This window comes from Lampetra fluviatilis, chromosome 31 (assembly GCF_964198595.1).
Source record: "Lampetra fluviatilis chromosome 31, kcLamFluv1.1, whole genome shotgun sequence".
NCBI classification, from domain to species: Eukaryota; Metazoa; Chordata; class Hyperoartia; order Petromyzontiformes; family Petromyzontidae; genus Lampetra; species Lampetra fluviatilis.
This window is the reverse complement of record NC_136305.1, coordinates 3,180,405-3,208,277: the sequence shown is the minus strand read 5'-3', so window position 1 is coordinate 3,208,277 and position 27,873 is coordinate 3,180,405. Positions and strand designations below refer to the sequence as shown.

The window sequence follows — 27,873 nt, the reverse complement described above, 5'->3', positions numbered from 1 at the left end:
TGAAATAAACACACAAACGCAACCCCAATCCTCTGCTTAGACTGTCATACAAACAACTGTCAATGAGCAGATAATTGTGGGTAAGATAATCACTAGATAAACCTGGCACCTTGCCTAATTGCAGTCAGGTTTGCATGGCTATTGCTGACCACTTGTTTTAATGGATTGATTTTAAGGTGGTCAAACTTAAAGTCAAAGTAGGAGAGCGCTCCATGACAAATACAGGTGCAGATTGCCACTGGTGTTTTTCAAAATATATGTACAGTGATACCTTGGATTGCGAGTAACTTGGTCTGCGAGTGTTTTGCAAGACGAGCAAAATATTTAAATAAATATTAATTTGATAAATGAGCGATGTCTTACAATACGAGCAGTATGTACAGTATACGCTTTGTCTGCCGAGTGTCACGTGATCACAACTGAGCCAATGGTTCTTCTCTCTCGCTGCGGGATTGTGGGTAATCATCTCCCATGCTCGGTCTCAAGTCTGCTTGCCTCACTCGCACAGTCAACATCCGTGCGAGCGTTTACTGTTTACTACAGTATAGTGTTGTGACCACGTGTGTGTGTGCGTAAAGCATTTTTTAATTTTGTGTCCAAGTGTAGCGACTGTTCTTTAGTAACTGTACTGCAAGTGAAAGTCGTCCTACACAATAACCCTCCTCTACTCTTTCTCATCTCCCTTACACCAGCCACGATTAAATGTAATCAATACATTTAATTACTATATATTAAATTTAAATACAAATATAAAAAGGTACAGTATATTGTATTAATCATTTTTATATGAATATTTTGGAGTTGTGGAACGAATCATCTGAGTTTACATTATTTATTATGGGGAAATTCGCTTTGACATACGAGTGCTTTGGATTACGAGCTCGTTTCCGGAACGAATTATGCTCGCAATCCCAGGTTTCACTGTACCCTGGAATAGAAACCGGGGTTGCTGGAATTATTGAACGGATTATACCTCGATTGGAGTGGTCTCTGGAATCTCCCGCAGAATGACGACACACCGCTTGTAGTTAGGTCGAACTCGTTCGCCGTTCTCATCCACCTGCACTACTGCTGATGCTGCAAGAGACGAAAAGATTACAGGTGGATGAAAAACACAGAAAAATATATTGCGACCGTTCTTAGGATCACATGATAAGTGCTAACAGGTATGTAACGAGTGCTTACAGATGACTAATGATCATCACATTTGCTTTGATCAAGATGCTACACTGAAGCACCTGGATCCAAGCACTAATGTAGACAAAGAATGAATTCCATAAAAGAGAATTAAAATGCGACTTACTATTTACGGACACAAAAGCAGGCCGGGAATTAAAATGCACAGGTGCATCTCAAACGGCTCTCCACAAAGAAATTAACTTAAAGAGAACGAATACAATTGAATGTAAGCATAAAGGATTAAGCACAATGCAGAAAAGATTTTGTATTCTAAGTAATAGTAATATGCAATTAAAACACCCGAGCAAATATTGTGCTTCAATATGGCTTTCACATGCAAATTGCATGCATCTTAAATGCAAAAAAAAACTATTTGCATGACCAAACTTCTGGCATTGCTCAAACACTCAGGACGTAAAAAATGCCTAGATTTAAAATGCCTACAGACAGCATATACGACTTTAACTTTGTGGACATGCGTCTGAATTCACAATGGGCGACATTACACTTCAACGAAAGGATAAATCCAGGCCTCGCTAATGGGAGAACTTGTTTCTTTGTGTGTTTAGTTTGTCGTCGTCCCCCATCAAATCCGAATAACACGGTTGGCTATGTACGGTGCGAAAGAAGTTCAACATACATACATACATGAAGGCATGGTTGAATGGCACTAAATGCTGTCACCTAACACTCATTTCTTTTGTAACAAAATTTGAAGTTAATTTGCCTGCCTGGCCTGTTACCAAATCACCCAAACCGCACCCAATTGATATCATCAGATTTCGGAAGTCAAACAGTGCTTGGATGAGTGATTACCATGACCAAAAGATTGTTGTTATATGTTGCTGCGGGCCTAAGTAATGGGCAGCAGAGGGCAATGCAGCAAAATTCATCGTGGTCCTGTATTTCTCTGTCCACGTGTACACTCCCCCTGCTTTCACCAACCATCAATGCGACCAGCGTGGTTGCAGTTTGATGCAATAATTCCCCGCGACTCACACAGCATGAACAGGCCATAATCCAGCAGTAGATTAACAAAGGGCTGCCCATGAACACAATTCCCACTACGCTTGCTACTCGATGTGGGCCGAGACGATGCAAAGAGGGACAGTACGCAATTCAAATAAGACAACCCAATAAACAAAGTGCTCAGCGAGGAGATAAACCGGGGTGTTCTTGGCTGTCCAACATGTGTTTGAAGCTTTTGTTATTTTTTAAGGCTTTAAAAGTCACACTAAAAAGCACTTTGGTGACAAAGTGTTCCTGTGACTCTCACACATGTTAATGCAGTCACACCGATGCTTCATGTCAATGAGCAATAATTCAATGTTAAGACAATGCAGGAAAATTAAGCCTAGGTATGCATCTTGAATGTCCATAGTGACCAAAATTTAGCTGGGACATGGTACGAGGCACAACATCTCACACTGCCATTTTCAACTGATTTACACAGAAGCACAAGCTCATCCCAGATGCTGTTCTGCACTTTACCATGAATAAAGTACTTACATCTGAGGACCTCCACAATAAGGTCCTTATCAGTCGTAAGCTTTTTGACTTGGTTAAAGTTGGCAATGGTCCAGATGGGCACATACTGATCGCTGTCCATTTGAGACACCAGATATAGGTCATTGGCCAGGTTCTCTCTGTAGACGACACATGCAATCAACGCAGAACACACACGTGCAAAAAGAGCACATTAAAGCAATTCCTAGTTTTATTAATTATAGTGTAACACAAGGGGCAGGCTGGTGCAGTGTTTAGAATGTTCCAATCAGGTTCTAAGTTCACATCCTGATTTAGGCGAGTCAACCCTTTATCCCTCCAGGAATACCACTTTAAGGGAAGTTGAAAAAAGTGTTTATGTATAGACTCACATTTTTGCAAAATGACTCGGAGTTCTAAAAGAGTGGAAACCCACTAACCTAATCTCTTTTGCATAGTTTCACTTTGTTATAGCCTTCTTATATACCTGAAATGTATGTTACCATATTTACTCGAAGAATAAAAACCATCCCAAATTATGATGTCTGTAGACAAGGTTGAATCTCTTCATTCAGATCATCTTTACTCAAACACAGAGAATGCACCATTGGAACCTCCTTTGCCAGTAGCAAAATATGATAATTGTTTTTTTACCCTTTTATCTGGCAACAAAACTGACACTTTTTTTACAAGGAGTCATGTTTGCATTGACCACAAAACCTGTGGTCAGAATGCAAACAAAAAAACACAACTCTGATAATGTATGCACTGTCCTTGAAATTGATTGGCCCACACCCGAGACAGCTTTTTTTAGAGCCTAGTCTCACATGGTGTTGGACCAGATGACGCCAAAAGGCACACAACTCAAAGACAATGTTTACCCCGAGCTCTCATACTCTGATGGTGCATTGTCTTTGAGTTGTGCGCCTTTTGGCGTCATCTGGTCCAACACCATGTGAGACGAGGCTCTAAGAAAAGCTGTCTCGGGTGTGGACCAATCAATTTCAAGGACAGTGCATACATTATTAGAGTTGTGTTTTCTTTGCATTCCGACCGCAGGTATTGTGGTCAATGCAAACATGACTCCTTGTAAAAAAAGGTTCCAGTTTTGTTGCCAGATAAAAGGGTAAAAAAACTATTATCATTAACAGAGAATGCAATCCCACCATGGCAAGAGACGCAAAAGGTGGCTCAAGTTGAAGTGCTCCTCTGTACTGCATGAATGTGTTCAGTGCCCATGCTGAAGGCTTACCTGGAAAAGTAATACTCCAGTTGTTTCCTTAGCACCTCTTTCAGGTCCTCCTTGCTCATGTTTTGGAAGTCTCCCACCAACTCTCCATCCACTACACAGATAGGCAAACACACTTAGTTCGGCTGTTGCACAACAATACACGGATTTACGCTGCTAAATATGACAAGTGTGGTACCCAAGTGTGGTACCTAATCTCTGCATAACAATGAGCCTTTCCTAAATTAAGAAACAATGCATTGGTGTTGACTTAAAGCTTTTTGTGACGGTAAAGTCACGTAGATGTCTACGTGACTCTACAGAAAAACCCAATAATATGAATACATTGGTGCTCATACATCTGTACGAGTCACAATGAACTTAAAACGAATGCAGCATTATGTCTGTATTTGGCCAAAAGCAGCAACGATGATGGAGACGATACGTATGGTTTTTCATGAGCAAAACGGCACCGGTAAAATAATTACCCGATGCTGTCATCACAACACTGCAGTGCTTTGCATCAATATTCACATAAATATGTATTCATAAATCCCTATGCAAAAATGTTTGGGTGTCTCCATGGAAAACAACTTCATCATTAACTTATGGGTGTTTATATTCATAGATTAATTAACTTGTGGTCAAAATAACTTAACGAGAAGGCATTTTTGCTCTTTAATAAAAGCAAGCACACACTACAACATCCTGCCACTACCCTCAGCATAAACTTCTATTGCAAAATAAAGACATGGGCTTAGAAGAAGTTGCACATTCAACTACATATGAACACCCTTGCCTGCATTTTACAAACAACCATGTAGGACAATTCTTATTCAACATGAAGCCACCATAGACTTAAACAAAAACAACTGATCAACAGCATTAAGGTGTACACAAATGTACACTCAACATGGCATTTACGAATCTAGCAAACATGCATAAGGGAGAACAGTCTGAACTAAAATAAAGGATATGTACAAGTCGATACAAACCAACTGCTAACACTGCCAAAAGCTTGCAGCATCAGATTCCATCATCATCATTATAATCATCAATCATCATCATCAATCATCATCAATCCACTGCCGGATGAAGACATCCCCATGCTGCTGCACGTCAACGCTCCTGCATCGGCTTACTGAACAGAGCCCCCGATCTCCCCCATGACTAGCAACAGGGCCACAGACCTGGCGGGCCCGTGATAAGCGCTGGCTCGTAGAGAGAGTACGGAGTCTCGGGCGCATGGAGGACCAGGTCGCCGATGGAAGTGAGCTCTTGGAGGTGCACGGAGCCTGGCGATTCTCCCATGCTTGGGAAGGACTTCCCCACCTCGCCATTCACCTGCTCATACACTGCTGCGACCGAGACAACACAACTTGATATGAACAATGCGGTCATTAAATAACAAAATGTCTCAAGGATGTCCAACCAATACGCTTAAACGTTTCATATACGCGTGAAGCCCCTTCATCAGCCCACTGCTAGATGATGGCCTCCCTACGCCGTGAGCCTTTTTAGCATACTTCACTACAGTGGTCAGTGCGGGTTGATGGTGGGGAGAGTAGAGACTAAAGTATATATATTTTATGCATCTTTGCAATGAACATAAGCATACATTTGATATTTCAAGCATTAATATAACTTGCGTCAATTTTAAGGCAGATCATTAACGGATCATATTACATGATTACAAGTGCATCCAGCTTGGTTGGTTTGCCCACAAATGCATTCCAATGACTAAATTATTTCTCCGACACATTATACAAGTAATGTATCACCTACTGGACCTGTTTGTTTTCTCATTCATTTGTACCAGATGATAGTTGCTTGTGTTGCAATCGAAGCGTCGTATTCTATTATTGAATTGAATTTATTTCCACGTGACTTTACCAAAAGAACCATAGAGTAATTCCTGCAGTAAAGGAAGCTTCGAATCTAGTTTGTACCTTACTTTCTGTGCTCCAATTTGCAAATTGATTAATCCAGAAGGAATCCTCGAGCTGATGTTTGGAATCACACCAAACTATCAAGGTCATCCCTCCAAGAAATGTCATCCTCCAAAAAAAGTGGTGTCAGCTGTGACTTACAATAGATGACACGGCCAAAATGTGCTGTCCCCTTGACTTGAGAGAATCCTAGAACACAATCTAATACAGTAATTATTGATTTACCATTCAGGAGAAGAGCTGAATAGGCATTTTAAAAACCTGGTTTTCAGACAATGTAAAAGTTTCTCTTTAAAAAAGGCACCAGTGACAAATGTGGACAGAAAACGTATTCCTTTCCACCTCACGACTTTGTCTTAGTTCCGTGAGAATGTGCTCATGTGTACGTGAACAGGCCACGCAGCCATCCCAGCCGCGTGTCTCAGCGCTCTTTATGACGTGGGGTTTTCTACAAATTTCTTGCTACTTTTTGCAAAAAAAAAAAAATATATTTATTTAAAGGTCTAATATCCCAAGGAAGACGTTGCTGAATAATTAAAATTTCAAAACTCATTACATGAATACAGATTTCAAAACCATACGCGTTTACGTGTAGGTGAAACAAACACTGCAATACAAGGCACTGTTTTGACTGCTATAATTTCGCCCCTATTAGTTGCTTAATCCTAGAAATTAGCTCGGATGTTCATGCTAATTTTATTTTCCTTCATCCCATTATTCTTGCAAGCATGCAACGCACCTCAACAGCCGAGTACGTATATTTACCTTACAATTAAAGACGATGTAGTACACTTAATGTAATACACACAGTATATAAACACAGGACATATCGTGTTAGTGTTGCCTTAAGGGGAGAAACTAAAGATGAAGTGTGTTATTTGCGTGTGTCAGAACAAAGCGCACCTTTGTTCGCCGTTGTATGTGGTTGCGAAATTAGGCACACCAAAAAACAGTGTCCCTCCAACCTTACAGTGCTCGCGTGAAAAGAGCACCTTCACAGGAGACAAATACCTTGAAAGCTCAACATTAAATCGTCACCCCCCTCCAGAAACCTTACCCTGGTCACCAAACAACCGGATGTGCCCTTTTACTGATTAATTTTACCTACGCACGATGACGCCGAAAGCTTCCGAGGGCTTTTGTAACGCTTTACAATGGCCGCTCATTTGTCACCATGGAAATATCTGTTAAAATAAACACCACCTGCTCAAATGCAATGCGGATTACTACTTTTAGTTTCATCGCATGTCTTGCCGCAGCCTGAAAAAACATAGTAGGTCCCACATGACTTACGATCGTAAGCAAGTGCGCTTTTGAATATATATCAACGGTGTTGTGATTACCTGCACCCAGCAATCAATACAAAGTAAGTTGTCTTAAAATGCATTTTGTAGGGTTTCGTTTGTAAGTGAATTGCCAATTAATGTACTATCCTTATTGGCTTGGTGCACCTAATTTTTCATCTATCACTCCAATACAAGGCCATATAAGCCTGTTTAAAGTTTTTACCACGGTAGGACAAAACTAGGGTTTAAATGTAACATTCATGGTTGCCACACAACTTAAGTCTTGTGACCAGGGTACACGGGCATGTGTGCGCACACATGGACTAAAACACCTTTCAAAGCTGGGTCGGAGAGCTTTTACGGTTACAGGGGGCGTCCACCAAACTACATTTAAACAACAGATCATTTCTAAATCGATATGATAAATATTTATGATGTATTCATTACAATTTAATAACTCATTATTTTAAAAAAATCACCAGTGTATAAGTGAATCTGTAACGTACCATCACCATGAGGTGTGCTGGATGTGAACGGCTGAAATAATTTTCCCACGTGACCAAATCATTTTTTATTCATAAATTAAATATGAAAACAGAGACAACACTAGCCAGAGCATGTGAATGACCCAAGTTTCCAAGGGCACGAGTTCAAATTCCATACAATAAGAGTACATAGCTTTAGAATAGCTAGTGAAAATGCACATGTGCATTTATTACAAAATACAGTACTAGTCTTACTTCTCCTAGTGTTGCTATCTCAGGTTTCCGACACACGTTTAGCATAATGCTTAGTCACTTCACAGACCGGTGCAATCAGGTTGGCTGCAGAACGCTGTTCAATAGGAATTCATGCAGCATTCATTAACATAACTACGCAAAGTTTATTCATAGAACTGGACATTCTTTTTATAACGCGACTTATTGTGTCCATTACAAAGATCATAATGTGAGATGCCAAGAGTAGCCGGAACACACGGCAGAAACCCGAATCCAAGGAGAAAACTCACGCGTGCAACAAAATACACAGATTGGCATGTTTGTACTGCCACCACATACGCGCCACTTGTCAACAAAGGACACCGAGTTGCCCGGTATCTGGACGTACCGCCCTCGTAGGCGACGGCGGCCATGTTGGCGCTCCCAGAGGGGTCGTGCCAGGCGCCGTCACCGGCCGTGCCAGAGGGCAGCTCGTCTCCGCTCAGCGCCAGCACCTGCCATGCCTTGGCGTTGGGGTTCAGCTCCGAGGAACTCTTCGATGGGACCTGCAGGCACGGTGGCGAGACGTTAAATACCTTGCCTGGTAATACAGGAGGTCGTGGGTTGGATCCCGACCCCAACGTCTGCATATGGAGTTTGCATGTTCTCCCTGTGGTCGCGCGGATTTTTCTCCAGTTTTTCCCTCCACATTTAGAAACATGCATTTAGAGTATTTGGCTGCTATATATTTCCACGTGATAAGCCACGTTGTTGAGCTATCATTTGTGGCCAAGTCGATTCTGAAAGAGCTAGACAGATCAGTGGGCCTTACCTCGCAAAATAAGTTTAATAAAAAAAACAGAGCGTGCAGGACAGCAGGTCTGTTATTTAAGCCTTCGGTGCTGCCACTTCACTGGATAGAAGTGGCCGGGTGGTACGGAGTCAGAGCACTATGCTTGCGTTGCCGAGATCCTGGATTTGAAATCAAAGCCAGCCACGTGTGATTTAACCGTAGGATCAAGCCGGTCACTAATGAACGTGTAACAAACGAGCACATTACATGCGATTCTGAACCCAACTTGACAATTCCAGCTCTGAGAAGTGATAGAAGTAGTATCAGAAGTATCATAATTTAGAATCTCTATCTTTATTTGGACTGGAGGAATCCGATGAGCTATAAAGCTCTTTGTCACAAATGTCCATGAAGAAGCGGGTCAGCAAGTTACAAACAATACAGAAAACGGTGGGATTGCAAAAATGTAGAAAAGGTGAGCAAGTCACGAAAAAAAATGAATAGATACAAATAAAGTATACATAAGTACAAATTGAATAAATATACAACTTATTGACGATTTGTCAACACTAAATGCAAGATTGGGCAAGGCAGCAACACAAACGGTTCCAGACCACACCAACACAGTCCCTCAATAAAATTAGAAATAAAAATTTAACTATCGATACACCTGTAAGGATCAAAGTTACACATCACATTGGCAAATGTGGTTGTATCCAGCAGCTCTGTGGTATCCACCTTTCTCTCACATTATGGGTTTTTAAGTGAGTATGTGGAACTCCTTTCGCACCGTACGTAGCCAACCGTGCTAAATCAGAGGCGTGGGGGAAGGACAATTAAAACACAAAAAAAGTTCTAAAGAAAAAGTACTTGTTTGTAGAAAAACTTATAAAAACACAGCTGGGGTATGATATGCAAAAGCATTGCAGTAACAGCGTGGACATTTATTTATTACCAACACGAGTTTGTTAATGAAGGTGGATGATCATACAGCAAGTGAACCAGGGGTGTAACTTAATAAACACTTGGTCAGGTTAATAACCCTCGAGTGAATTACTCAAGAAAAACAATTGAAACTAAATTTCCAATGCTATGTGAAACTGGACACTGCCAGATAAAAATAATTGCATTTGATAATTCTAAATAAAATTTTGATTCAAAGCTTTCGTGACTGCAGGGATCCATATTCTTGGTGCTTTCAGTAAAGTTTGATAATTTTATTATTTTATTATTTCCCTTCTACGTGACTTTTCCGAAGCAACCAAGAATATAATTCTAAATTAGCATGAGTATATATAAAAAGATAACATTTTTGAAGCTTCTAGAATTTCTACCTTGTGTGTGGACCACAGCTCTAAAATATTCTGCCTAATAATCATAATATACATGACCCAGTGGAATTCCTACCCTCCCAACCCTCTTCTACACTTGTGTAATGACTGTTACAAACAGCTCCATGTCTTAATGTAACTGTGCAGCAGGAAAACAGAACGCCACGACAAATTTGCAATTTAAGATTACAGAGACCATTCTAAAGCTTCCCTCGCACGGCACATCTTTGGAATTCCCTTCCATTGCTTCACAATATCTCATTCTCTCATATGGCACAGTGCAGAGATTTGCAACTCATTTTAAGTACAGCAGTACCGCGTTGGCGAGATGTTAACTACATCGCCTGGTATGTAGGAGGACATGGGTTCGATCCCGACCCTGACGCCCGCTGTATATTTAGAGTTTGCATGTTCTCCCCGTGATCGCGTGGATTTTTCTCTGGGTCCTCCGGGATTTTTCTCCCCAGTTAGAGTCAACGTGCGTTTAGAGTATTTGGCTGCTATAAATTTCCACACGATAAGCCACTTCGTTCAGCTACCATTTGTGGACAGGTCACTTCTGAAATAAGCTATGTAGCTCAGTGGGCCCTTACCTGTTAAAATTAAATAGTTTATATTTTTTATAATTTTACAAATCAATGTCTATGTTATTTTACCATCCAACATTGTTGGTTTTAAGATGGCAGCAGTTGACAACGACGTGGCCCATTGTTTGTTCCACTCCGTAGTCAAAGGGTGGACCCTATTCTTGATCCTCCAACTTGCGTTTACGAGGAAGCGAGATGCCAGGCCGGGGTTCCGTTGGGTCACCGGTCAGGTGTTTTGTTCGTCGCCTGTGCATTCCTCCACTCTGTTTTCCAGCTGTCCGCACAGGGTGCAGCACCGTGGTCAACATCTCGATTCACCGACCAGACCAGAATGGACGATGGCATTTCAGGCGTGTCTGAGAGGGGGCGGTCGACATTGTCACGTACGAGTAGTTTGCGGTTTAACGTGGCCCCGTTATATTCAGTTGTTGACGCTGCTGCTCGCCGCATGCGAGGTGGGCATGATGTTCGACAAGCACTCATATTCCTTGCTCAATTCAAGAAACGTGTTAATTATTTTCAATTACAACTCTGATTAGGCGCTTTTGATGTTTTTGAGCATTTTAGCCTGTGATCAGCAACTGTTTAAAACAAATACAATTAAACCGTTCACAGGTTTCTTGACATGTCTACCCAAACACTGCACAGCAGCATTACTTCAAGATAACACACACGAATCGCTATTTAATAGAAAAAAATATTGCCTCACAATTAGGCATTAAGCCATACTTTTAAATCTTGTGTAGCACTTTAAAGACTATTTAAAAAAAAATTTTGACAGGCAGATATAACTGAACGGATATCCAAAGGCTCCGAAACACGAAGCACACGTGTCGCCACATGAAAAATGTACAATTCAGTCACATGCCATGACACCACGTGTTTAGGTTAAAACCAACGTGATGCGCTTGGTTAGTAGCGTACGTTATGTAACATCAACAGCGCAAGTCATGGTCGTTCAATGACTGCACTGTTCGCTAGACTGTGGAGTCAGCCTTCGTGTCTAGGACACGGCTCCTATGGCATATGGGGCAGCCAAGTTGGTCTCAGCCTGGTCAACTGTGACTGCATTAAAACACCTCATCATTTGGATGGTTTAATTGTTATTCCTTCATTTAGATAAATCCCAGCTAGATGATCATAAAAAAAAATCAGTTTAACTGTGATGCCAAAAGCACGAACATCATAGCAAAGTTGCGGCAAAGTGGATTCCTAATGTGTAAACATAGGAAGGCCACCTTCAGAGTTTTTAGAAGTAGTTCTGTGGAAACCTCTTATCAAGCTATTCGAGATATTCAAATAAAGTCATTATCATGATGTGGATAGCACACAAGGAATAACATTGGGGGGAGGGGGAGAGGCTAAAACATATTAAAATGTTTTAAAAAATCTCTTAGGCCCACATCACTGCATATGTAAATGCAGCCTTCCTGTTGACCTTTTAGGCGAACATAAACACCCTGACGTGATTTAAAATAACCCCCCCCCCCACACACAGTGTGTATTTAACAGTAAAGTGGAACATACAAAAACAAATGTCTCATCGAGTTAATTTGCTGTGAAAACACAAGTGATACCGGTCGCAACCTCGGCTTCTCGCACAACTTCGCGGGACGACACGGCGAGTCACCGGAGTTGATTGCTCACTAGAACGATACGCAGCTCCGAAGCAGTTGTACCGCTCTGGGCTCGCGCTTTCAAGGTAGGAGGCAGTGGAGGAATGGTCTGCCAACTCCTCAACATTGAACGCATGGCAAACTGTTGGCAGGGATGTTCACACACCAAGTGCCAGCGTCATTACAGGAAGCATTATGCCAATCATGGGTTCTGCAAAGCTATTTGTAAAATTGAGGAAATTATCCTCCGTTGACGATATACTTTTTAGCCATAAAAAAAAAGTACGATAAGCGACAATAATTAATGCCAAGCACACAATGCTACATTTTATTCACTTAAGTTAAAAATATGAATCACATTCCCACAGCAATGGACAGAAGCTGAACATGCCTCAAGGTAGTATGTGATCTGTAGTGAACACAAACAGCTTCACTAAGGATTAATGGTTCCGAATTAAATTGTGATAAAAAACGCTGTGCCATGTCTGTTTTTTCCCCTAGCATATTGATGCACTCTCCCATTAACATTTGATTTAATCTTAAAGTGAAAATGTTCTCCGAGCATATCGAACATTTGAAAGTGAATTCAAGAGAACATAAAAACATTTTAAAATGTCCACATTTGCCTGACAAACTGTACTCTGCTTACCGGGCAAACCGACAGAGATGATGCCACCTGTGCCAGTTAAGAGTCAGAAAGGTGAACGATAAAATGGTCAACAAAACCGCAGGGAATTTTAACATTTCAGCAAATTTTTAACCGAAACCACGATACAATTACTTAAATTCGGCTTTTGTGTACCACGTAATATAAATCAGCAAAGTTTCAGGCTGTTGAAAGAGCACAGGTGAGGCGGTGTTCTCTCTCTTGTAGAGACTGCCACTCCATTTGGGTTTCCATGACGATATTTAGCGAAAATTTCTTCAACAAAACAAACGAATTGGAAACGCATTCGGGTCATTAACATGCTCCAGTGTTTCGTTAACATTGCCAGTTTTTTTTCAAGCCACATCACACTCCACGCTGCCCTTTTCACTCCGTTCCACGCTTTAACTTTCCCATTGTGTGTACAAAGGTGTCACACGACCAATGATGAGAGACATGACATTTAAGGAGATTTGTTTTCCTGGACAATTTAACAGGATGGGTCAGACTCTTTGATTGCTACATGCAGCAATTATGCCACCCTATCGTCATTAAAAAAAACACATTCTGATCTGTTCAATTAAATTATTGAGCATTTAAGTATGTGCAGCAAATATATAAATACATGTGCAGCTTCAAATTTGACTTACGAGCGCATCACAATGTATTATATATACAGCACAGACTTCCTTCGCTAAATCCATAATAACAAAAAGCAACAGTGCCTTTATTGAAACTAGAAAGCAGGGAGAGAAAAAAAACTGAATGTAAATGGAAACTGTTGTATCCATCACCATGAATCACCACACTTTCCACAAATGTTTGCTTTAATGCCATATGGCTCATTATGCCCATCTGGATTCTCACAAAGAATTTTGAGCGTCCCCAACTGTTGCCCACATTGGCGGGGTAAGCGTACAGTCAAAACACTATGCCAATCATCATCACTAGCAGCAGGGACAGGACAATGAACACATTATTAGGGCTGGACAGCAAAACGCCTTTCATGTAAGCATTAAGCCGTGCAGTAGGAGACCACAACGGCATCTGCCTTTTTAAGGCTGCATTAACATTTCCTAAAAATTAGCATGAATTGAGACATGTGCTGTATAAATTGTGATTTATTTTTTTTGCCCCCCAACGCTTGTAGCCTCAGGGCACAGGCATTTGTCAGCAAATGGCCACGAGTGCATAACATGGCCATGGTCGGTTAACATCGATTTGGTTGAACCAGGAGAGCCCATTATTAGAATAAACATTTTCCAATGAAATTAAGGAATAGGGAAGAATGACATTGCATCTGTCGACAGAGCCAACATAGCACTAATGAAAAGATTTGACTAAACTAAACTATTTTTAAAAATTCAGGTGAGGCCCACTGAGCTATGTAGCTCTTTTACTGAAGCGACATGGCCACAAATGACAGCTCAACTAAGTGGCTTATCACGTGGACATTTATAGCAGCCAAATACTCTAAACGCATGTTTATAACTGTGGAGGGAAAAACCAGAGGACCCTGAAAAAAATCCACATGGCTATGGGAAGAACATGCAAACTCATAATCAACGTTTTTGGGTTTAGATCGCGTTATTTATAAATGTGTCGTAACCCTCCACCACCCGACACGGCCAATCAGTAAAAAAGTGTCACGTTGACAAAAGACAAATAGTTCACTGCTTTAGCCCACCGGTGTGTTGAAGCGTGAAACCACAACATTTACAATTTGAGTACGACGTTTCGCTGGTAATTGCATCCAGCATCATCGGGCAATTCGCCACTGAATATAACAAGCTCCAAATACACTATCAGTAAGCAATACAATGGATAAACACTTATTCTTTATCACCTGTTGAAATTAGAGTCAGGGGATTTAGGTTAAGGCCTCAATCAGTCTAGTCCCCAAATAAAGTAGCATCACTTGAACTAACTAGGGCATCAAACTAGTTTATGCAACTTTGCAGTCATTATCCAAAAAAACTTGGCATAAAACCGTTTGTTTAAGGCCTTTTAATTTCTAAATCTACTTACAAAAATAGTTTTCAAATACATGGCATTACTGTAAACTAAACTGGCTCTGAGTTCCCCTTCACAGCCCAATGAAAGTGATACACCAGAAAATCTGCAATCCTTTTACATAAACCTCATCATCAAGCCTATACACGGGAAGCCACCACTGTTGGGTATGCTCCATAAAACATATGGACATCGAGCTGTGCACTTCTCATTCAAAAGTAAATCGCAGCAACTTAACTCATCCCATGCTGGTTGTCATGAACACTGCAGGCTATACCGAAAAGTGCCATTAACAAAATAGGGTTGCGTGTGCCCAAACTACATTGCACCACGCTTCAACATTTGCCGCAAACTAAGATTGACGCATCCAGAGATTAGGTGGGTGTGGTTGTGCCATCATGTGAAGGATAAACCTGACGAATTGGGATAGATTTCTTTTAATCGGCTAAACATTATGGCTGCGTCACCTATATTTGGCTTTGGACAGCCAGAATTCCTGGAAGCGTAACGCTTAATTAAATTGGACGAGTCTGTAAAACACCACCAATGGACAATATGAGCAGAACTAAGTTCTGCCAAGGATACCACTGTTAACAGAAAGCACATTATCAATGTCCTTTCATGGAAATTACACTAGTGGTATCTTTTGGGTTACATACTTAGTCAATCTCGGAGAACTGGAAATCACTAAATGCAAATTCGACCACTTTTACAACTCCCGCATCAAAGAGTAAGTTGGCACACCAAGCCAGGTACAATAAGTGGAAAGAAATAGCTATTCGTAAAAATTATGTTGAGTCATTAGTGTGGGAAATAACAACCCAACGGAAGTGTAAATTATGCTGCCTTCATGTCCTGTTCAGTGCCCATTGAGTAAGCCATTATCCAGCTTATGGGATACGCTTACCCAGAAAATGAATGTGAGCAGCTGAACAATGAGTGGCCTAGGGATCCATCACTTCTACTTCGAAGTTCACGCTTTGCTGCTGTGACCAATTAGTGACCGTCATCTCAATGGATAATTGGACCACGAAACTGCACAAGCCATAATAACAATGTACCATCTTTTGGATATAGTGTTCATTATGTTATTGTGCTAATTAAATATATATGTGGATACAATCTCGAAAAATGGCAATTCCTGCATGGCCAGAAATGTATATGTATCAAGGATTTTAGCCGTACAACGCATCCTGCTCAATGGATAAGCCATGAGCAATGCTCTTCAGCTGCTCTGCAGTGTGGAAAATCTGTGCCTCCACCACACGTGAAAAGTCAACGCTTCTCAAGTGATTGATCGATGGCCCTACAGACGGAGGATAGAGATCATATCATGCGGCAAAAGCAAGAGCCCCATCCATCGCCAAGGCCCTGGTCGACAGCATACCTCTCCTCCCCGCAGCTGACTCACCTAACACGGCAAACAAAACAAAGCAGAGTGCTCAACTGGTTGTCGTTAGCCACCATCTCTTGCACGCAATTCATTTCCTGCAGGCAATTTTGCTAAAGAGGGAGACTCTCCAAACCTATCATTTACAGATAGATTCTACACTATTTGATGGACACTTTAAACTTTTGTAAGGCAACTAGAAATTTGATTAAGATAACAGACGTTCATCTTTGGCAACGATATGACATTATCTTGTGTTATACATGGATCACTCGATTGACAGTTCTACTGTGCATTATCAGAGTGGTACTAAGCTCAAATTAAAAGTTGATACATTTGAACCACATGTCAAGAATGAACGGGTAAGGTTGCGAAGGCAATTTCTTGAAACGAATTGTTCCGCAAAGCACGAATATGCTTTGGAAGACTTACCGATGCATGTTACTTTCTAAAAATGCAATGCAAATATTTATTTTGCTCTCAGCTCACAAAGAAGTCTCTCAACTATGAAAATAAGTTTTGAACTACAGTTCTGTTTTGATGGTAAACAAAGCTGGAGCCATGTACTGGCACTTGACTTTCTGTATGAAAAATGGCCGTGATGTACTGCCATAAACACAGTACTTGGAGCTTTTAGCAAAGCATGCAGATAAATCTAACAAAAGTAAATTTCGCATTCAAGTTGTTTTCAAAAGAGATGGCTAGCAATCTCATTGTGTACACAATTTTAAATAATTCCAAACCATCTGAGCATTAACACCTTTTCAGTCAAATTAAATGTAATTGCATTCACTACCAAATTCTCTTCAACTCAAAACACATTTTGTATTCGGCCCCTTTGCACAAGGAAACACCGTGGGCACCAAAACGCCGCTTGTACATGCTGTAAAACATATGTACACTTACTGGAGTGAGTGTACACATGCTTAATCTTAATCTTTCCACCTAATAGCTCTGCATAAACAGGTTCTTACTCTCAGAGGTAAAATGACTGTGAAATGTCAGACCTTGCAGTGTGCTTGTTTGCCAAAAAGATAAATCTTCAAATGATGCTACCTCCTAACACTAAAACTTTCAGCTGTAAGAAAGCCTTCCACGAGCCTTCAGGGTTTGAGCAAACAAGCCAAACATGAAAGATGTTTTTCTAACCTGCAGCTCCATATGCACAGCCAAGTTTAACACCTAGCCAAAATCCATTCACCTCCACCTGTCCTTTGGGCAATCCTCATGGCCCACAGATATAGTAAAAGAAACACCTGCCTACAAATGTTGAGCTCATTAGAGCATGCATTTTTATTATTTCTTTTTACTTTCCTCTGCCAAGCAGTTACACATCAACGACTTTATTCTACTGATAATAAATCCGGAGACCCAGTGTTCGTGTAGAATTCATGTCATACAACTAAGAATTAATACGTAGAAAGAAAATACAATAGAATACGATGTTTCGATTGCAACACAAGCAATCGTCATCACGTAGAAAACAAACCTAGAAAACTTAGAAATACAATGAAATACAACACAGAGTCGGCTAACACAACAGTCAACACCCTAACTGGTTGATTACGTTATTCCACAGATTGCTAAATTTGAGAGAGAGACAAAACACAGACACGGAGACACACACAGACAGACACACAAGCAGAGAGAGGACACACATAGACAGACACATAGACACACACACACAGTGTGTGTGTGTCTATGTGTGTGTATTTGATACATTCTGTGTGTCTGTGTGTCAGATTCTCGTTAAGATAAATTAATATCAAGTACCACAATGCCAACATTTTGTAGACTATGAAAATGCATTTATATCAGTGGAAACTTAAGTAGTCATCCAAGATTGTAATGTTATAGAAATTATCAAAACAGCATCATGCAGGATTTTTTACTGGTGGAACGTATGCTGTATTTGAGACAAGGCTATACAGATCAGTGTGATTAAAGAGATATATGAAATAGACCCCCCCAGTGACAAGAGATACACATGAGTGATGGCAATGCCACTTCAAAACATCCATACATGTGAAATATGTCACGGAACCAGTCAACAAGACCTAATGTAACCAACGGGAAAATATAATTTAAAAGCCCAATATAAAAAGGGACAAAATGCAAATCAGAAGAGTTGGGGATGGTGATAATGTCACCAAGGTTATTCAGTGACAAAACAAATTCTGAAAATTATACTTGAAAAATAGGCATAAAGAGAATTGCTACTATTATCATAATTACAAAGAAGCATGGAGAGATGCCCATACTGGGAATTACGCCGAGTAACATGAATAGGAATACGTGGATCAGATAATGTACACAATAGATATCACATTGATTGCGAAGAAAGTGTTCTTCGGAAGGTGACATTGCAAGATGGGATGATGGCCGAGATGACAAACGACAAAGCAAACGAAATTTTTTTTATTATTCTCGAATCCCAACCTTGAATTGACAAATCTTCAAATCGCAGTGGTGCAATAGTGCACGGAGCCGCACAGCAAGAATAGTAACAATGGACTGACAACCAAAGGAAGGAACAGGCACGAAGACGAAGTGATGAGATGAGCTAATGTGCACGAGTAAGATCGATTTGGCCATGGAATTGTGGAACTTCAGGGGTGGTGACGTGAGGAGACTTTCATTATGCAGTGGTCAGGTCATGCCCGATGATGATGCATGTGGATATAAAATTACCTTTCGGCTATTTATGGTGAATTTTAATCACGCAAAAGCATTTTTTGGTTATATGTTGTTGGAATTTTATCTGTAAAAAACACATAGAACTTTACGATTAATCCGAGACTTGCTTTACAGTGACAGTACACCGAACGGTGTTGTCTTCAGAATGTTTGGAATTAATGGAGGGATCACCCAACACCAATCACTGAAAGCTTAGATTATATATTTGGGAACCAAAGAATTGTGCAATTTACGTAAACATTCGTGATTACAAAACTACAGAAGATTGATTTTATTTGCTGGCAAGTGAAAAACTTCCACACGTGTACAAACCATCACGTTCAATACATATTTCAATAAAACTAAGGAATTGTTAGTTTTTTCCCGTTAAACCCAGGCTCATAGTATTGCATGCACTGCTAGTAGTAATGTTTGGCCTGACCTTACATGGCAGATGAATCATATGTCAAAGGTCAATATTTAGCATAATTTATTCGTCAAATGAGCTACCTGCTTCATGTAAATCCAAGTCTCTTGTTGCTATGTTATTTCAACTTCAACACTAAGACACGACTGCATCACATATTTTCCTAGGATGTGCAAGTGTTACGGATGCTCGATATCAATGTTATGTTCAACGAGACTCGCCAACATGTCCACTTCTTTTGCATAATACAAGAGAAGAGTGGACATGTTTTGCATGTGAAATGGCTTCGCCAAGTTGCATATTTTTTAAAGTTTTTCTCAAAGACCTCAAACATATCATCTTGTGATTGTGGTTGTGTATGCCTGTAAATGTGCCTTGACGGCTATAGTTTGCCTCGACAGTGGATGAATTATTAAAAGCTTATGCAACAAATTTCCCCATGCACAAGCGCTGCAGTACTTTTCTCAGTTTTTTTTTACAATATTCAGTGATGCAAAACATAAGCATTCAAATTACTCCCATTTCTTGCTTACTACCAACCGGTGCTGGTTTTTACTTGCTCAAACAGCGCAAGCTCTCTGTATGGCTTCCGTGCACATTAGTTTGATTGGTCTAAGATTCCTGGCTTCACTTTTATTCTAATGGCTTTAAGTTTGAGAACCCTGACCCGTTTCCACTACGGATGACAGTTTTGCAACTGAGGCGCCCTTTTACACCCACCTTCCAAAATTAGCATTTTGATTCATTAAAAACATTTCCTGATATGTTGTAAAATGTATTGTAGCTAAGCAGAGGCTCACTTTACTGAATTGGTGTACCCAGCTTATTATGAAACCATGTGACCTTACCTAATCACATGAAAAAGTGATGCTGCATCTTAGTCACCTGTTTTTATGTAAACTTTTATATTTGATAAATGTTCGACAAAAGACTACAAAATGTTTGCAATATTATTGGGAATTCATCCCATAAATTATTATGTCGTATAAACTTTAAAATACGCCAAAAAAGCTCACAAGCAAATGCTACTTAGAAAAAACAACGTCATTTCCATACACCCATCAGTGCCAGTGGTTAACACACTGAACTATGAACTTAGTAACCGATTCCCAGCCATCGCTAGCATAATTGGGGAATAATACCAGAAGCGGTCCGAGATTACTAATTGGCGCTGGCCTATGCTGTGAAGAATAGTAAGCCACTTCTCAATGTCCCTCATACAAAAGTGAACTAAGATTTGTTAATTATTACTACTTAAGCTGATGGTGTATCCTACAAATACAGTTTGGACGAACAGTATATTGATTTTTCTGGATTTCCTAATCATATGGGTTAAGAATAGCACACTTTTTTCAAATTTTCTTGCTGTGTTTTTCACACCTGATGATGATTGCTTGTGTTGCAGTCGAAACGTCGTGAGAATTTTATTGTTTTATATTTTTATTATTTTATTGTTTCCCTTCTACGGGACTTTACAGAAAAAACCAAGAATATAATAGCACAGTAATACGCGGATTTATGTCACCCCATTTTTACGTTGTTTCCCAAATACGTCGTCGCATTATTATGAATACCACCACCCGATTTGCGCCACCCCGACCCACACTTGCGTCGCTGACAGCATTGCACGTGCCGTCCTTTCTCGTTATCCGTCGCCTCTCAGCCTTCTCTTCCACCTACCCCGTGTAATTGCTTTCTTTTGCCACATTTCGAAATGCTTTCGTCGCATCTTTCCGCAACGCAGCCGCGCCGTAAACTGGGGTGGTGTATTTACTGCACATTCCATCCTCGTAGCCTTTGCCAAGAAATATTCAAACACTCGTTATTCATTTCCAAAGACACACACAAACTGCTATATATATACTCGGGGGTAAGAAGAAAACATTGATGACTTGCTTGCATTCATTGAGAATGAGCATGTTGATCGAAACTCAAATATATTCATGCTTATAAACAGCAGGAGGGGGCCTTTACAGGTTTCTGGAAGAAGCAATTTCAATAATGGATGGGCTATTTCAAAAATTCAATAATCATTGCCTCGTGCACAGTCACTGTATATTTGGGAGAGAAAAAATCTAAACAGAAAAACACATGCAATGTTAAGCCTGCTTTAAAATAAAATCCGAACTAAAAAGAAGATTGCACTGCTGACATTTGCAAAGGCACTTGCCGGAATAGATGTAAACAGCACAAAGGTCTTGATGAAGTGTATTTATTCACATTTAGAACATAAGACACTGAAAGGTTAACGGTATTAGAACAAGACTTAGATTAAGGGATAGTTTTTTTTTATTCCAACAGAAGGCCTAACGGCACACTTCGATGTGGTTAAACACAGCCGCGTTATCAACGACTCAAATTTGCTGCAGTGACATCTGTTTAACGTGACCTAAATTCACTCGGCGTCAGCAATGAGGGGGGGGGTAGAGGAACACGCTCATTTTGCATTAACTCCAAGGCAGATGCTCGTCAGACTCATTAAGTAAAAGCCGCGGGCAATCACAAGTTGCTGGAAACCATTATTCCGACCACAGCACTCTGCGGGGTCACACAGCTTAGAGCAATCACAAATGGTGTCACACACCAGCACGCATCAATGTGCCCCTGGTGGTGGCCCAAACGAGTGATGAAGAAGAGGCATTAAGCAATGGTCAGTTATTTAGCCAACGTTTCAGCCTAAGTAGGAGCACCGTCTGTAACTGCTCAATTTCACAACAGACATTAGCAACACAACTGGATTCAATGGTGGTTGGGGTTTACATCAAGAGGAAATATTTGGGAGCCCTTATAAACCCCTCGAGAGCAATTTACTCAACAGAAATGGGTATACCAGAGATGTAAAGCATTAATTCAATACTGATCATACTTGCTTCAGTAAATATGGTAATTTTAAGTTACATTTGGCTTGTCTACAGGAATGTTTTCTAATGCTATTGGGAAAATAGGGCAATGATAGATTTACTCTGTAATTTAAAGCTTCACCACCACAACCGTGATGGAACATACCTCTTCCTTGCTAGAAAAATCTTGGAATCCTAAGTGTGTGCAAGAAGCAGCTGATGGAACCCCTAAATGTCCATTCATGAGACTGGCTTACTTATTGACAAATGTCAAATACTGGTCTCCAAAATGTTACTGTATAACCTTGAAGCTACACTATACAACTTCAAAAGTGTAACTTATTAGTAGAGCCCAACACTTTCAGGGGCTTCTCACAATTCCCAGCTTCTAAACACGAGGACGAACGGCAAATCTGCCCAAGTATAATGAGCAAAAAAAACTACTACGTAAAATGGCATCGTATATAAATACAGTATTATTCCAATGTTGTAGAGAGGTAGCCGCATTCTCTCCTGCACTCAACAGAAAGTGGTAACACTGGGAAAGATGCACCAGACTAGAAACGAGAAATTGATTTGCACGCACATGCCGCCCCCCTGCTCAAACAGAAACAAAACTACTCCATATCCCGAAAGCATTTCCACACTTGTGTATGGACACAATTCGTGCGAATGTATTCATTATATTTCGATTTAAAGCTTTCGTGACTGCAGGGATTCATCTTCTTGGTTCTTTCGGTAAAGTCACGTAGAATGGAAATAATACAATTAAAACATAATAAAATAATATTTTTGTATATAATGATTACATCTTCTTGGTTCTTTCGGTAAAGTCACGTAGAATGGAAATAATAAAATAAAAAAAAATAAAACACAAAATTTTTATATTTGTATTATTTTATTATTTCCATTCTACGTGACTTTACCGAAAGAACCAAGCAGATGTATTCATTATATTAAATATCGTACAGCCAACATTCACGTGCAACAAGGACGTAGTAAGCAAGAGCAATGGACATTTAAATGAGAACTGCATTATAAAGTGGCCCACACGTTTGATACGATTTCCTAATCTACAGAGTATAAAAAACTAAAGGTTGCTTGTTGCATGTTAAGCCGAATATATATACACACACAAACGCATTTTCAACACTCGATTCTAATGCAGATAATCCTGCTCGGAAAGTTGGAACGTTCTAGAAAGCTCAATTTAACCTCAGAAGTTCGACGAGTCTGTACGACGTTTCAGTAATTCATAAACATACCTTTGATAAAACTCTCTCCTCTTGGTTTCCTTTCATAAAAAAAAAAATTACCCAATAAAAACAAACATAAAAACAGCCTCCACAACTTGACCGATGCGTTCGCTAAACTGGCAGCAAGCCTACTGGAGAAAATCTGCAAATCCCCTTTTTGCATACACACGGCGTGGTGGTGGGGGGGGAGCAGGCTGCTCAAGGAAGGGACGAGAAGGACTGGTGCAAGAGCACGTGTCCAAATAACCCAGCGCAGCGACATTGCTCAATTTGCGCAGCGACGGCCAACACGCAGACACACGAGAACACTTGGCGGATCGCGATGCTCATGACGACCCAAGTCTGGCACAGATCCCAGCAGCAACTACTGCTGCCGCAGCCAAGCAAAGGGATGCAGTGGCAAGAGAGAGAGAGAGCGCGCTTTCGAATGACTGGGCTACCCACCTCGACGTACAGCAGCATGCTCCGAGACAGCTGATTATTGTAACCGAGACGGCTTTGCCACGCGAGTTTAGACTGAAAAGGCAAAGGCGGCTGCTTGTCAGCCAATGCCGCAGCATTGGGCGGAACCAGCATGCCTTGGTGCTTCCTGTGGCTTTCAAGTCAATGTCTGACCCACTTTTCACAATAAAGGTCCCTTTCGAGCCCGAGGTCACTTTGATACTATGCTGCGCCCCATCGCCGCAGATTGTCGGTTAACATGTGGAAATAAAATCGGGAAAACGCATTCACATCTCTGCTTTGAGCAACCAATATACAGCATTCAGAAAGCTCGTGGTATTGTAATGCTTAATGGGTTTTGCTTTTCAATCCTGGACTTCTTTTCCAGAGAAAGAGGCAATTGATGGATTGTTCTTCAAAGGCTGTGCTTTTGTTTCGAAGTCCATAGGCACCTGACAGCACATTCGTGCACTGCTAAAGAGGGACACCTTTTGCCAAGTCAGCCACTATTAGTCAATTATTAAACTGTTTCAATGCCAGCTTTGAGCAATTACGAACAAAGGTTACAACTATCTGAGACACCAGGCAAACAAAATAGGTTTAAAGCTATACCTTAACTACACTTTCACCACAGACTTTGAATAACGTGCGGCGCGATTTAATGCAGCGACGTCTGTGGCTTATGCTATGTATGTTTGACAAAATGTGCGCGATGGTGAAAAGTATAACTGTAGTAAGCAAAATAATTGTCATGCACCTTATTAATCATGCTGGGTAAAAAACGTAAAAATGTTGACAGAATACATTACTTTTCAAATATACCGGATTTTAATCATTCACAGTCAAATAATTATTTAAAATGTCACCTTCGTTCACACATGACAGAGTTTATGAAGGTCATTTACAAATCATATCAAGTAAACAGAACCCCTCCATGCCTTTGCAATGCGAGAGCCAACCTCATGATATCGGAATCCTGCTCGTGTCAATGTGTTCTCGAATCCAGCGGTCCCAAACCGTTTTGGAACCAGGGACCGTTTTGGTGGAAGACAATTTTTTTACGGACCGGGGCGGGTGTCATTATTGGGTCTTTCCCCCTTTTCAAATAAGCTCTCCAGCCACGTTTGTTTTTTAATACTTAATTTGGAGATTTTGTGACTGCAGGAATTACTCTTTGGTTCTTTCGGTAAAGTCACGTATAAAAAGAAAATAATAAATTAAATACTAGCATACGACGTTTTGATTGCAACACAAGCAATCATCATCAGGTATAAATGAAATAGAAACACAAATCTAGTATACTTAGAAATGTAATGTAATACAACAGAGAGTCGGATAACATAACAGTCAACACTCTATCTGGTTGATTACGTTCTATATGTCTCTGGTTCTGTGTTTTATCTCTCTCTCAAATTTAGCATTCTCAGGAAGAACGTAATCAACCAGGTAGGGTGTTGACTGTTATGTTATCCGACTCTCTGTTGTATTACATTACATTTCTAAGTATACTAGATTTGTGTTTCTATTTCATGTATACCTGATGATGATGATTGCTTGTGTTTCAATCAAAACGTCGTATGCTAGTATTTAATTTATTATTTTCTCTTTATACGTGACTTTACCGAAAGAACCAAAGGGTTATCAGCTTGTGGGCTTACTAACACTGTGACTGAAACAAGTGCTCAGTGCGGGAAAAGAGGCGTGGATGGAAGTGGTCAATAATAAAATAATTGGGGCCACGCACAGACTCACCGCTCTCACCTCCTGCTGCTGTGCGGCCAGGTTCCTAACAGGCCACGGACGGTACCGGTCCGTGGCCTGTTAGGGCGGACCCCTACTCTAATCGATTGTAGATCACTTCGAGATGAATTCACGACATTGAGATTAAACCTACTCGCTCTCCTCGACACCCTCGAAAGTAACGTTAATTGTTCACGATTGAGGGTCATGAATTACATCAAGAATTAACCGTCTTGTTTGTGGATTCTCATTTATTAGTTTTCATCGTATTTGTTCTGCCTGTATTGACCGTCTTATGTACACTATCTAATAATTCACACTGCCACGGCTGTACCAGTGCGTTCCATGGGCTTAGGGGAACATTTGCATAGATTTTTACAAAAACCGAAAACTTTCGGATGAAAGTAGAGTCCCACTCGTCAGGGTCAAGCCTCTCCCGGCTCAACCCATTCGCTGGCGACCCCCCGCGAGATGCCCGGCATAACCAGTAACAGTCTCACGTTCTACTCCGCCCACGTTAACAGGTTACGATTCCTGCGAAAGCTTGTTGAACCTTGGTGACCCCTGCTTGTTCACCATGACGACTGCCGTGATGTCACAGCGCACGAGGATATCTTTCCCTGTCACGAGTGCCGTTCCAATGCAAACCCCAATGGCCGAGTTTGAGGCTTTTGACACCGTAAAGAACATCAAGTAGAATCCTGACCCCCCACTGGTCCATGGAGACCTTCCTTATGGGCCCAAGAACTACGAGCCTTGAAATTTCTGCTTGAACGCCCCCCCCCCTCCCCCCATGTTCAAATCCAGAGGGGACCGAGACTCCCTGCAAAAACCTGTCGCAGGGGCGCCGATAAACTCCAGGTCGTTGCCCTGATGGGAAGATCTGGAGCACCCATTAGTTGCAGGTCATTCTCGCCCAGGTTTATGCAAACTACGGAAAATCATCCATCCGGCCGCTGAGAAGGGGGGGGGGGGCTTGTCCTCCCAAATTGAAGGAGCCAGACAGAGAGGCCTCGTCACCTCCGCTGTTGGGAGTCAAGCCTCTCTCCTGTACTCTACCCCCTCAGCTTTACCGGGCTTCCAAGAAGAGCCACTATACCGGAAGGTCCGACTCGTGCCAGCCACTTCTGGTAACCACGGTTTCCACCGTAAAGAATAGGGATGCAGCCGGAAGGAGGTTCCCCGACGTTCCATCCTCTCAACATGGTTCAATAGAAAGGTTTCATTGTTCACGGCCCTGTACTGCACATCAGGCAGGAGAACTAATGGGTCCCTGTCACCGACGGCTTGTGAAGCAGGCCGGCCTTTTTCATGATTTCATCAAACAAGGGCAACCCCATAAGAGCCTCATCCTGGTCCTCCATAAAGGTGCAGAACCTCTTTTAATATCCCTAAGGCTTTAACTCTTCCCTGGTTTTCCCCCACTCGTGGTGAACCAAATCCAGCATACGCTGGTCCAGCGGCATGCCTGTTGCCTTCGATACCGGGGGGGCTTGTTAAACACGCGAGCTTCTTGCCATTGTCTGGCCCTGCCTCGGTGGAGAGATCTGGGGCCACGATGTGAAGCACCGCCTCGCCTCCCTCTCGTCCCCGCTGAGGAATTGTTGCGCAAATGGCTCGTCCTCTCAAAAACTGGATCGTGCAGACTGTAGCCACCTTTATCTGGATATCAGCTGTACCCCCACCACCCCCCCTGTGCCGTTGAAGCTCAATTATTTGCTGGATAGTGAATTTTATCACTGTTCCACACAAATGGTGCAACAACTTACACCGAATCCTTCTAGTCTGAGAGAAAATAATGACCTGCAGAAGCTCCACTTACGTAGACAGATTGTGCCGGCTATCGGATACACCTCACGGCCTCCTCCCATTCTGGGAACTTCAGCCCTCAGGCAGATTCTCCTCTGAAGAGGGCATAGGATGATGTCCTGTGGTAGTTCCCCACATCTGGCCCTCTACTTCATGGATGAGTTGTACTCTATGTGGGACGTCCTGATAAGGTGGTACTTTCTCGACTCCCCACTGCCATTGGTTGCTTGTCCAACACGTCCACAGCAGTATGCCGGAGTGTGTCCAGCCTCAGACCAGCAACTGCATGGGCTGAAAGCCGGGGCTGTTGGGTCAGAGGGGGGGCCCAGGAAAGCCAAGGCTCTGCCTCTAAACTCTTTCTGCACTACGTTCCGCCCCCTGACGTGAACTGCTAATAGTTGCGAATACCATTGGAAAGCAACACTGACAATGGAAAAAATTCCCACAATCGCTGGGCTGGGAGATAACCAGAATCTGGATATA

At 41.4% G+C, this 27,873-nt stretch overlaps 1 protein-coding gene across 5 annotated transcripts in view; it reads right to left on the bottom strand.

The window, feature by feature from the left end:
- LOC144943456 (la-related protein 4-like) overlaps nucleotides 1–27,873 on the bottom strand; it is a 58,069-nt gene that overhangs the window by 16,135 nt on the left and 14,061 nt on the right. For 3 of the 5 annotated variants that reach the window (XM_078870888.1, XM_078870891.1, XM_078870890.1), the window contains exons 3-7: nucleotides 8,235–8,391; nucleotides 5,083–5,250; nucleotides 3,917–4,007; nucleotides 2,689–2,825; nucleotides 974–1,077 (exon numbers count right to left, since the gene is read on the bottom strand). In XM_078870888.1, the coding sequence (XP_078727014.1) occupies nucleotides 974–1,077; nucleotides 2,689–2,825; nucleotides 3,917–4,007; nucleotides 5,083–5,250; nucleotides 8,235–8,391 (657 nt within the window). Of the gene's footprint in view, nucleotides 1–973; nucleotides 1,078–2,688; nucleotides 2,826–3,916; nucleotides 4,008–5,082; nucleotides 5,251–8,234; nucleotides 8,392–23,844; nucleotides 23,912–27,873 lie in introns of those variants that run through there. The other 2 variants (XM_078870892.1, XM_078870889.1) reach the window with 2 other exon arrangements.